The sequence below is a fragment of the Hypanus sabinus genome, chromosome 15 (genome assembly GCF_030144855.1).
Source record: "Hypanus sabinus isolate sHypSab1 chromosome 15, sHypSab1.hap1, whole genome shotgun sequence".
Classification (NCBI taxonomy): domain Eukaryota; kingdom Metazoa; phylum Chordata; class Chondrichthyes; order Myliobatiformes; family Dasyatidae; genus Hypanus; species Hypanus sabinus.
Window position 1 is genome coordinate 22,003,816 of NC_082720.1, and position 13,264 is coordinate 22,017,079.

General features: G+C 40.4%; 1 protein-coding gene across 1 annotated transcript in view; it reads left to right on the top strand.

Moving 5' to 3' along the window:
* Positions 1-13,264, top strand: part of LOC132405365 (fibroblast growth factor receptor 4-like) — a 54,835-nt gene that overhangs the window by 24,401 nt on the left and 17,170 nt on the right. Inside the window, exons 3-8 of the mRNA XM_059990112.1 lie at positions 639-902; positions 1,180-1,269; positions 5,668-5,837; positions 10,540-10,663; positions 12,159-12,349; positions 12,646-12,784. Of these exons, the coding sequence (XP_059846095.1) occupies positions 639-902; positions 1,180-1,269; positions 5,668-5,837; positions 10,540-10,663; positions 12,159-12,349; positions 12,646-12,784 (978 nt within the window). The remainder of the gene's footprint in view (positions 1-638; positions 903-1,179; positions 1,270-5,667; positions 5,838-10,539; positions 10,664-12,158; positions 12,350-12,645; positions 12,785-13,264) is intronic.

Consider the following 13,264-nt stretch of genomic DNA (forward strand, 5'->3'; position numbering starts at 1 on the left):
AGACGTTACCGGTTGTTGGGTTAATTGGGTACGGTAAATTGTGCTGTGGTTAGGCTAGGGTAGCTGGGCAATGCAGCTCAAAGGGCCGTGCTGCATCTCAATAAATAAATAAATTAAAATAAATAAATCCTTCACTATCCTCTTCACAGTCTATGCTTCCACTTAGTATCGTCTATCCAACAAAGTTGTACAGTATATATTACATTTAATCTTCTTATCCAAATTGACGTAAAATGTGAGGAGTTGGGATCCCTGTATAAATGCCCGAGGCACACTGTTAATTGTAACCCAAAATTACCTGTTTATACCTACACTCTTTTCAGTCCATTAGCTAAACTTCAGTCCAGGACACCTAGTTCCTTGTGTTCTTACTTAGACCTTGAAATTGAAATCCAGCATGACCTTCTCTTTCAATCTCAAAAAATATTTAAGTTAATTCATTAAACATTATTTTATTTTTGGAAATTCAGGATGAGCTGCTTAATCCTATTTTTTTCTCCAAGTGCTATGTAACAACTTCCTTAACAATCATTTCCCCAAACTGTGGTTCTCCGCAGCCAGAAACAAACTAAGACTAATTCATGTTCGCTTTCACATCCTACCAGCTTTTTACAGTATCCTTGTACTGTCTCTTTCAGTATTGTTGGGCACTGAAGCAGCAGAAACCCAGAACCACATTCTCCTGGACCTTCATGATGGGCTCAAGTTGATATGTGGCACCAATCGAACCGAGAACATCAACTGGTACAAAGAAGATAAGCAGATCTTGCCCAGTGACAGAGTGCACATAGTGCGGAAGGTTCTAGAAATTGTAGAGACTACTTACAATGACTCTGGTCTATACCTATGTGTGGTGCATGGGACAGGCGAGATTCTAAAAAACTTCACAGTGACTGTAGCAGGTATGAATGAGTCTGTTAATTCTTTTAAGCTCTGGGCCCAAATACTAATATTTTTAATGGGACAGATGTGTTTCTGCTGTGCAGAATTAACACCATATTCTGAGCACTACACTCTAACGCTTCACTTTAGTTTTTGCCCACTTTTATTTCCAAGCAAAATGAGAAAGCTTTACGTTTGCATTTTCTTCAGTGCAAGGGGAAATTATTCATCTGGTGGTGAGTAAAAAGTGAGATTCCAGTTTTTAAGGGTCGACACCCCTTTCTTTGATTGTTTCAGACTCTTTGTCTTCTGGAGATGATGATGAAGATGGTGGATCTGAAGATTCAGCTTCAGAAACCAGTGACAGTCGCTCGTTTCCTCAGAAAGGTCAGTGCTTTTGGCCTGCATTTTCTCTTTTTTTTTCCTCACACATCCCAACTAAACGTGTGTCCAGCAAAGTTGTTATATTGTCATTTACAATGCACATCGGTACATACCATGCACTGCGCCTGTTTCCTTCTCTCATCTTATCTGCTTACCAGGAACTCCCTCTGGTCTCCTCCCCTTTCCCTTTATTCCATGGTCTTCTGTCCTCTCCTATCAATCTCCAGCTCTTTATCACTTCCACCAGTCAATTTCCCTGCTCTTTATTTCACCCCTCCCCATCACCTACCACCTTGTACTTCTTCCTCTGTACTTCCCCTCACCTTCTTACTCTGACTTCCCACCCCACCTCCCCTTCCAGTCCTGACGAAGGGTCTCAGCCCAGAATGTCAATTGTTTACTGATTTCTATAGATGCTGCCTGGCCTGCTGAGTTCCTCCAGCATCGTGAGTGTGAGTGTGTGCGTGCGCGTGTTGCTTTGGATTCCGAGCATCTCCAGATTTTCTCGCGTATGCTATATTGCCTGTATGTAAAACTTGAACTTGGGAATAAAGCAGTTTGGGCAGTGCTTGCACAAAGCATAGATGTGTACAACGCACAGTCTGACTGGTTCAGTATCCAGTAAAATGTTGCTTTAATGGCAACTTTGTTCCTCATCTTTAATTCTATCCTTGCTAATGTACCTGTGCCGTGTCTGTGAAGGGTTCTGGCACAGCTGAAGAAGAGCTTCAGGGAATAAGCTATTAATGATGAGTAATAATGCTTTCACTACTATGCTAATCACTGTCAGCTGGCAGATTGGGCTGTAATTGACTTAGTTACATTTGCCTGAGTTTTGCAGCTGAAATGCACTCAGGCAATACTGCTCGGTGTTGGCTGGATGTAGGAGTCAAGGTGCTCTGGATTGGAATGACTAATTTTGGTGTGTACATTGGTGACTAGTTGGTTTTAACCAGCCCATCATGTAGGCCTCGTGTGCAGCAATGGTTTATAAATTGAAGTCACTTATTGGCAACGTTGCACTCTTAAGGACTGTTGGAAATGTGTTTCTTGCTCACAGATGCAAGTGTGTTGTTCTTCAGGCAAACAGGCAGTTCTCCAATTAAACTGCTTTGCGTAATTTAGGGCAACAGTTTGCATTTTCTCTAATTGTTCAAGCTCTGCAGATTCAGTCTGCGGCTAAATGCGTAGCCTAATTGCTGCTGGAACTCCCAGTCCAGCTAATTAGGTCAATTACTCCAGAGCCGATTAGACAAGAATGTTTAGGAATGTGTAACAACTTCGGAGAATTTCAAAATGATAGATGCTTGGTATGTAACTGAGGAGTTTCATTTATACAGGGTTCATGAACTCCGGGTACAACAGTTGACTTAAATTGACCAGTATCGCAGATTTTCAGATGTTCGTAGGAACCATTCCTTATGGTCTAAGGGTTTTTGAGTTCATTGATAGCTATTTTCAGAGTACTTTAAAGACAATATGTAAACATTGATAGTGTTCCAAGCTAGAATTTGAATCATGAGATTTGAAATTATTTTGCAGTAGTTTTTTTTTCAGGCAATGAAATGGAATTTAAGCCAAAGTCATTTGGCATGGAACTTCCACTGATGAAACAATATTTCTGATATATTTAAGCAGAGAGACATCCAAACACACGTGGTCCAGTACAACTGCAGTCAATACATGTTTAGACATCACTCATAATTAACTTGTGCTTGCATGGTCTATGAACATCTCAGGTCACTTGTGCAGCTGCAGATTTTCACATTGTGCCAGATCTGCTTCGGCATGTGTTGAAGGGAAACCAGTTTTATTGGGTCAGTAGGAGGGAGTTTAGCAACTCTTACATTCAGTCCCAACCCTTACCCTTCACCACAGGCATTTTATTGGCCCACTTCTCCCCCAATACCAGAAATGGCCCAATGTCCCCTCAGTTAATAACTTCTGCTAAGTTTGTGTGTAGGCTTCAGCAGCTTTCCCACTCCCCAACCCTTGGAAATCTTTTCTCCTTCAATTAACCGCTTAATTTACATCTAAAAGTGCCTCCTGGTCTTGTGATAGAGATTATAAACATATGCTGTAGAAGAATGGCTTTCCTTTTATCACCATTGGTTCTTTTATCAAAAGCCTTCCCTTCTTTGCTTTCCCTTCACTGCTTTGGCCACAGGTAACAACTTGTGCATTCTGATCTAAACCTTGTGTTACAGTGACAGATCAGAGAAAACTCCTCTCTGTCATTTCTCTCTGAAGAGAACAACCAGAGCTTTGCCAGTGTGACAATGTAATTGTAATCCCTCATCCTTTATCCCTTCCAAAGTTTCAGCCCCTTCTTAATGTGTCCAGCCTGAATTAGAAGCAAAGGTCAACCTGGGGCCGATCAGACATCACTGACATATGTCATGAAATTTGTTGTTTTGTGGCAGCAGTACATTGCAATATGTAGTAATAAAAGCTATAAATAACAATGTGTGTGTGTGTGTGTATAAATAAATAAATAGTGCAAAAAGAGAGGGGGTAAAATAGTGAGGTAGTGTTCACGGGTTCCTTGTCCATTCATAAATCTGATGGCAAAAGGGTTCCTCAGTCATTCAGTGTGTGCCTTCAGAGTCCTGTGCCGCTTCCATGATGGCAGCAATGAGAAGAGGGCTCGTCCTGGATGCTGGGGAGGCTCATTCGCATGATGGAGCTGGCTGAGTTTACACCTTTCTGCAGCTTTTCTGATCCTATGGCCCTTTCTTGGAATACAACATTGAATTTGTATTTTCTCCCTTTGCTGCTCAAGCTCCTACTTGAAAAGTCGCCTACTATGAATCTGCTTATTTGTGTCTCCTTGAAGTATTAAATGCCATTTCATGCGTAGATTCACCTACTACAGTTCTGAAAATCTGCTCCATCCCCAGATGCTCAATTCATTGACCCAGGAAGTTCTCCAGATGCTGGAAAGCTGGCACAACAAATTTCTGGAGGAACTCAGCAGGTCGGGCAGCATCTATGGGGGGGTGGGGGGTGGAATAATCTGTTGATGTTCCAGGCTGACGTCCTTCAGTCCTGATGAAGTTTCTCAGCCTGAAACATCGAGTGTTTATTACCCACCATAGCTGCTGCCTGATCTGCTGAGTTTCTCCAGCACTTTGTGTATTGCTCAATTCATTAACCAATTTGAAACATTGTACTGGTTCCAGCATGAAAGCAGCCATTCACTGCAAGTTTCCTTTCTGTCCTTGGCCAGTACTGACACCCAAGCTGTTGGTGTTCTTTTCCCATTGGTCTTCAATTTGCTAATTACACTTTTTAATGTGATAGTTTAATCAAATTTATGTTTGAAGAATATATATATATAAAAAACAAAGACTTCATATTTTCCATCAGGAATTGACATTCCTGATGTAACAGAAGCTTGTTAATGGCATCTTGAGTCAAAGGAGAGACTCCTGCCTCTTGAATCAGAGTTGAAAGTTCAACCCTTTCAGAAACAGGTATACTGTAAAGATTAAAATTTCTGTGTAGTGATGAGAGAGTGGCTATATTTTTGGATGCTAAGCTAAGGCCCTGCCCTTAATGTCAAATAAAGACAAAAAAAGATAAAAATTCCTCTCATAATAGTTGGTTTACAGCAGAGAGATTCTGTTAGCTCTATGAGCAAAAGAGTTCTCTTCATTTATTTAACCCTCAGTCAACACTTTGAAAAATTGGTTAATAGATCAGTTATTTCAAAAGCTGCTTGTTGGGTCTTTCTACATCCAAACTGGATATATTGTTTGCTTCTTTTAACCAATTAAAGTAATTTGTTGGATGTGAAGTGCTTTGGGATGCCTTGACAATTCCATTAACACCCATAAAATATGCCAGCTCTTTTACTGCTGCTGATATACATTAATTGAAAAATTGTATCTCAAAAATCATAGATTATTTCCTGCTAAAGGCCACGTAGATCACAGAACTAATTGAATACAATCAGATAACTACGATAATGTTTTTCACATAGGATGGGATCATTTTATTGAGGTGTACTTATACCATGAAACCATGTTCCAAGTACGTTTATATGTCCAGCTTATAGTTTTAATCACAGTACTCAATGCCAATTCAAAGTTAACATATTTTCTTTTAAAGATTCCTCAGCTTTAACTCTGTATTTTTTCATGGACGCTGTCTGAACTGCTGTAATTTTCTGTTTTTGTTTCACAGTGCAGTGTTTTGATTTTTCACCTTTTGCCAATTCCCTATGGTTTGTTCCGCTCAGTTAGAACTCTCTCAAAAGTCAGTTATTTTGATTTGCCTGGCCAATGCTGTCCCAAGGTATTGATTCAACTTGAGAAGGTCATATCAGACATGCTGTGGCATTGCACAGAATTCAGTCAAAAGCTTAGTTGGCATACTGGTTTCTCTTTCTGCACACAGGAGCTCCCTACTGGACTCACTTTGAGCGAATGGAGAAGCGCCTGCACGTGGTTCCAGCAGCAAACACAGTTAAATTTCGCTGCCCGGCTGCTGGAAATCCTCTTCCTACCATACGCTGGCTGAAGAATGGCAGGGAATTCAGGGGAGAGCAGCGGATTGGAGGAATTAAGGTAAATTCACACTCACTTCCTCATGGGGTTGTTAAGAATTGAGTTCATTCATATTCGGAGGGATCACAACATGAAGAGTGAAATTTAAATTAAAAAACTGATCAATTTTTTTCCATCTAACCAATAACTTATAACCATATAACAATCACAGCATGGAAACAGGCCATCTCGGCCCTCCTAGTCCGTGCCGAACTCTTAATCTCACCGAGTCCCACCTACCCGCACTCAGCCCATAACCCTCCACTCCTTTCCTGTCCATATACCTATCCAATTTTACCTTAAATGACACAACTGAACTGGCCTCTACTACCTCTACAGGAAGCTCATTCCACACAGCTATCACTCTCTGAGTAAAGATATACCCCCTCGTGTTTCCCTTAAACTTCTGCCCCCCAACTCTCAAATCATGTCCTCTCATTTGAATCTCCCCTACTCTCAATGGAAACAGCCTATTCACGTCAACTCTATCTATCCCTCTCAAAATTTTAAATACCTCAATCAAATCCCCCCTCAACCTTCTACGCTCCAATGAATAGAGACCTAACTTGTTCAACCTTTCTCTGTAACTTAAGTGCTGAAACCCAGGTAACATCCTAGTAAATCGTCTCTGCACTCTCTCTAATTTATTGATATCTTTCCTATAATTCGGTGACCAGAACTGCACACAATATTCCAAATTTGGCCTTACCATTGCCTTGTACAATTTTAACATTACATCCCAACTTCTGTACTCAATGCTTTGATTTATAAAGGCCAGCGTTCCAAAAGCCTTCTTCACCACCCTATCTACATGAGACTCCACCTTCAGGGAACTATGCACTGTTATTCCTAGATCTCTCTGTTCCTCTGCATTCCTCAATGCCCTACCATTTACCCTGTATGTTCTATTTGGATTATTCCTGCCAAAATGTAGAACCTCACACTTCTCAGCATTAAACTCCATCTGCCAACATTCAGCCCATTCTTCTAACCGGCATAAATCTCCCTGCAAGCTTTGAAAACCCAACTCATTATCCACAACACCTCCTACCTTAGTATCATCGGCATACTTACTAATCCAATTTACCACCCCATCATCCAGATCATTTATGTATATTACAAACAACATTGGGCCCAAAACAGATCCCTGAGGCACCCCGCTAGTCACCGGCCTCCATCCCGATATACAATTATCCACCACTACTCTCTGGCATCTCCCATCTAGCCACTGTTGAATCCATTTTATTACTCCAGCATTAATACCTAACGACTGAACCTTCTTAACTAATCTTCCATGTGGAACTTTGTCAAAGGCTTTGCTGAAGTCCATATAGACTACATCCACTGCCTTACCCTTGTCAACATTCCTCGTAATTTCTTCAAAAAATTCAATAAGGTTTGTCAAACATGACCTTCCACGCACAAATCTATGCTGGCTACTCCTAATCAGATCCTGTCTATCCAGATAATTATTAATACTATCTCTAAGAATACTTTCCATTAATTTACCCACCACTGATGTCAAACTGACAGGTCTATAATTGCTAGGCTTACTTCTAGAACCCTTTTTAAACAATGGAACCACATGAGCAATACGCCAATCCTCCAGCACAATCCCCGTTTCTAATGACATCTTAAGGATCTCCGTCAGAGCTCCTGCTATTTCTACACAAACTTCCCTCAAGGTCCTGGGGAATATCCCGTCAGGACCCGGAGATTTTTCCACTTTTAAATTTCTTAAAAGCTCCAGTACTTCCACCTCTTTAATTGGCATAGGTTCCATAACTTCTTTACCTGTTTCCCACACCTTACACAATTCAATATCCTTCTCCTTAGTGAATACCGAAGAGAAGAAATCGTTCAAAATCTCTCCCATCTCCCTCGGCTCCACACATAGTTGACCACTCTGATTCTCTAAGGGGCCAATTTTATCCCTCACTATCCTCTTGCTTTTAATATAACTGTAGAAACCTTTCGGATTTACTTTCACCTTATTTGCCAAACCAACCTCGTATCTTCTTTTAGCTTTTCTAATCTCTTTCTTAAGATTCCTTTTACATTCTTTATATTCCTTGAGCAATTCCTTTACTCCATGCTGCCTATACCTATTGTAGACATCCCTCTTTTTCTGAATCAAATTTCTAATATCCCTTGAAAACCATGGTGCTCCTTTCAACCTAACAGGAACATAAAGATTCTGTACCCTCATAATTTCACCCTTAAATGACCTTCATTTCTCTATTACATCCTTCCCATAAAACAACTTGACCCAATCCACTCTCTCTAAATCCCTTCACATCTCCTCAAAGTTAGCCTTTCTCCAATCAAAAATCTCAACTCTAGGTCCTGTCCTGTCCTTCTCCATAATTATATTGAAGCTAATGCTATTGTGATCACTTAGATGGTAAACTTTGCACTAAAGTGGACTTGTGATTCTAATTGGATTTTCTCATGTAAGAATTATGTATTATTTAATTTATGATTTGCTTGTGATTGCTTATATGATGTTACGCCCCTGTAAGCTTTGCATTGCACCTGTGCGCACATTTGACAGTAAACTCAACTTCCCTACAAGGGATCTGATGTGTATACAGTACATCACAATTAGAAAATCAGATATGCCTACCTTCTCATCAGGATCACTGACCATTCCTCTATAATTGCTAAAAATTTAATTGCATATCCACAAAGGATTCGACATATGTTGACAATCCACAAGAGTCAAGGACCAAATGCATGGCACCCCCTCCCTCAATAATTCTTGAAGGAAATGATTGTGAAGACTATTGAAGCAATGCAATTCTAATACTTCTGCATTGTAGAATGGACTGCTTTGTGGAAAATGGAACACAACCATGGTAGTTAATATTGTATTTCAAGCCAGCCGATTGTTCTAGGTTACTACAAAGCTAAAAGTGGCGTTGCAGATGAAGCGTACAGCTAATCTTTGGTATAAAAGCTTGTGTAACTGAAAGACAGGTCTGGGACATTGCCAGTACAACTGTGAATCACTTGTTAAAGGAACTGGCTTATGTGAATATAAATTATGAAAAAGGCAGAGGCGGACACGTGAAACATGATGCTTTCTTGACATACAGGGGTCCGCCAGCAGAGGAGAAGCCATAAGCAACAAAGAGTGAGAGCCCCGCAGGTTCTTTTAACTTTCCTGAATTCTTTCTTGGGAATTGAATCTGCCTTTAGTTGTGTTTACTGCTGAAGATTGATGTGCCTGATAAAATTGACACTGCTACTTCTGGTGGCTTCCAGGGTCATTGCATTCTGCCTTGATATGCTCATCTTTAGGTTTAATCATTACGTATGTAGTTTGTTTAGTGTCTGCCTGGCACCATTGGCACTTGGACATAACCAAGACCAGAGTGCACTGCATTCACACCAGCCACGGTGCTGAAGAACTGCATCACTGTCAAAGCTACCTAAATTCAGATGAACAGTAAGCAACGTCTAACTTACTGTTCAGAAAAGTAAAAGATCAAATAAGGTTCTTAAATATTTTTCTTGCATTGTGGATGTCACTGGCAATGCTGGAATTTGTAATCCACCCCTAACTATTGCCAAATAAACGCAGCTAAGAGTCAAACACACTGGTGGCTGTTTGGAGTCGAGGGTAGACCAGAATGGGTGGGGGTGGTAGATTTTTTTTTCACTAAACGATATCAGTCAGCCACACTTCTAGCAAAAATCCACCACTTTCATAACCATTGATACTGAGACTAGCATTTTCATTTAACTTCAAAGTTATTTAAATAGAAATTCGCCAGCTGCCAGGCTGAGATTTGAATTTTCATCTCTGCATCGACAGCCCAGAACTCCAACTGCTAGTCCAGTAAATTTAACAAGTAATTTTTGGAGAACAAGTTCTTTCAGTTAACAGTACCAAATCACATCACTGATGATTTATCTTTTTATTATTTATGAAGTCTTGTTGTCCATTGCACTTGGCAACATTTCAGAAACTGCTTTCTGAGACACAAGTCATTCTGTGTATACTTATCCTCAATGGAGGAACAAGACCAGAAAAGGAAATGAAATGTACAGTTTCTGTAGCTACTAAAAATAGGAATAGTATTCAGGTAAGTGGAGACGGGGTGAGTGTGAACCACCCTGTTCCCCAGTCTCTGCTATGCAAAATCAAGGACTATGTTCCTTTCTCTTTTAGCATCATAAATGGTGACCTTGATCTCTTAAAGGTCTCTAAAGGAATATTAAACATAGTCAAAGTTTGTTTGCTACCTATCACCTTAAATCATATGTAAACTAATCGCGTTCTCTCACCCAGATTCTACTGCCCACCTCACAGAGGGCAATTTATTGGGATCTATTAACCCATTACCCTTCATGACTTTGGATTGGGAAGGAACAGGAAAACCCAGAAGAAGTGTACACAATCACAGGAAAAACATGCAAACTCCGCACAGACAGCACACAATGAAGGAGTGAGCCAGTGTCACTTGAGCTGTGTGAAGTAGTTCCACTGACTGCACTACCGTGCTGTCCAATCCTCTCTTGATCACGTCCTAATTCAAATCTCCAGATCTTCTAAATGGCTTAGAATGCACTGTGAAGATATAAAGAAGTTGTGGAATCCAGAAAGTCCTGATTTGACTTCTGGTGTGTAATCAGTTTACTGGGATGGATTGGTGCCGTTAATTGGCTTATTTGCCTCTCTTCTGATTTGCAAGTTATTTTTTCATTTATCTTTTAGCTACGCCATCAGCGCTGGAGCCTGGTAATGGAGAGTGTTGTGCCTTCTGACCGTGGCAACTATACCTGTGTGGTGGAAAACAAGTATGGCAGCATTAACCACAGTTACCAATTGGAAGTTCTGGGTAAGAATTGAATGATTCAGTGAGATGCAAGTTGGTAGAAATATTGGGAGGAAAGAAAAAAGGTCAAGTGTAAATGATATTTATAGAAGCATACATCGTGATAACCAGTTTTCAGTGGTCTAAAGCTAGAAATGGCTCAGAACTTTATATGTATTGCCCAAAAATATCATTCTCCATTAAAACTGGGTATGGCATATGAACAAAATGAGCATAAAATCTACTGTCATTGACAGTAACAATATTTGTGCTCCATTGTTGTGTGATGCCTATTGTGTGTGTTTATATGCATAATATTTTGTCTTCAGCATTCTTAAGGATCACCAGGAGTACATGTTGGTAATTTTCATACTCCTGGCTCGTGAATCTTCTGAATGCTAAGAATGTAGGCTTGTAATAGAAACCAATACATAGTATTGAGCCATATTAAGGGCAGTTGGCTTCCCTCATTATTTTCAAGCTAAGTATTGTGCTAGCAAAATGGAACGAACCTAATGTACACATTTTTAAAAAACTTTGAATTAGAATAAGTTAATTGTAGGTAAATGAGAGTCAGTTGTTATAATTTTGATAATGTAAGATTATTGCTTTTGGAGTACAGGTTCAATTATGTCTAAATACCAAATAATTGATAACAATCAAAAAGAAGCAGAAGTCTACATGCTTCAAAAATTTCCCCAAAAACCAGGTGTTTGTATTGGACTTAGCAGTGGTTGACTTTGGATCTGAGCTGATTTGATGATCCTGGTTGGTCTGAGATGTTGTTGCAGTGCAATTAGAGTCCGTATAGGGCTTGACCACAATCTGTGTACATTGAGACTTCAAAGCAACATCAAAGTTCGCGACATTGTTAACTATTATAATGAAACCCATTACGAACTGTTCTGATTTTCCATCTTGCATTGCTTGTTTATCTGTACATCATATCAACCCACCAGAGGGAATTAGGAACTAATGTTGAATGATTTCTGCTGAAAGTTATTTCAAGAATGAGAAATAAGTGAGCTTCTGTTGCAGTTTGTAATTTGAATAAATAATATAGAAAAGGTTGAAAGTTCTGCCATTTTCTCCCTGTGGAAGTTTGAGAATAACTGAGGAAAATCAACAAAAGAATAGTTACACACACTAAATGCTGGTGGAACACAGCAGGCCAGGCAGCATCTATAGGGGGAAGCGCTGTCGACGTTTCGGGCCGAGACCATTCATCAGGACTAACCGAAAGGAAAGATAGTAAGAGATTTTGGTTAGTCCTGATGAAGGGTCTCAGCCCGAAACGTCGACAGCGCTTCCCCCTATAGATGCTGCCTGGCCTGCTGTGTTCCACCAGCATTTTGTGTGTGTTGTTGTTTGAATTTCCAGCATCTGCAGATTTCCTCGTGTTTGCTCTAAAAGAATAGTTCAATGATTGGTAGCCCCCAGAGTATCCATGGATTTTCAAAACTACATGGTGCGAGCGGTATTCTGAATTTAGGTTGATTATACCTTCTCTGACACACAGAACGGTCTCCTCACCGGCCGATCCTGCAGGTTGGCCTGCCAGCTAACAAATCTGCCGTGGTGGGCAGCAATGTGGAGTTCCACTGCAGAGTTTTCAGTGACGCACAGCCTCACATCCAATGGCTCAAACACGTGGAGGTGAACGGCAGTAGATATGGACCCGATGAGGCTCCATATGTCCAAGTGTTAAAGGTATGAATGTGGGTCAAAAAATTCTATAACCACTCTACTGTGAGCCGGATTAGTGCACTTGCAGTACACTTAGGTGGACAGACTGGTTCTCACATAACCTTTATTGTAGGGTGCTATTGTTATTATTTTGGCACAAAACTATGCTGTTGGAACTTTGAATAACCCAATTATTTCCTGTTTTATCTCTGTGTAATCTAATACTATGCACCTGCAAAGCACAGTTTATACACGTTGTCCTCTGCACAGCACAATTCCTTAATCAGTTTATATATGTTTATCTCTCTCTCTCTTTACAGACTGCTGACATTAACAGCACTGAAATTGAAGTACTCTACTTGCATAATGTCACATTTGAAGATGCAGGCAAATACACCTGTTTGGCAGGCAATTCTATTGGGATCTCTTACCATTCTGCCTGGCTGACAGTTTTACCAGGTGCATACTACTTTCTATGGGATGTATAATGGTTATGCAAGGGCTAAACTTTTAATTTTGTGCTTAAAAGATTATATTAACTCTACACCCTATCCAGCCAGACAAGATGAAGATAAGATTGGGGGAAACATCTTTGGGATCTGAGACCTGGGCCATGTTCTGTCCTAGACGGGCATTTGCTCACTGTCTCCAGTGGCAGCAACATTAGAACCATCACAGTAATGGTCTTGGAGGTTGGGGAAGAGGGCTGAGGATGCTATGAACACAATGGGATGGTCTGTTTTGGTGCTGAAATGATGTATACAAACAAAACTGGCCTAGAGCGAAAGTGACAGGATTTGGGCTACTGAGGAGAGAGTTATCGCTGTAAAGTTGGAAGGGTGTGGGCTGTTTTTGGGAAAAAAAAATAAGACCATAAGACTAGAAGGTATAGGGGAAATTAGACCATTTGGCCCATCGAGTCTACTCTGCCACTTCATC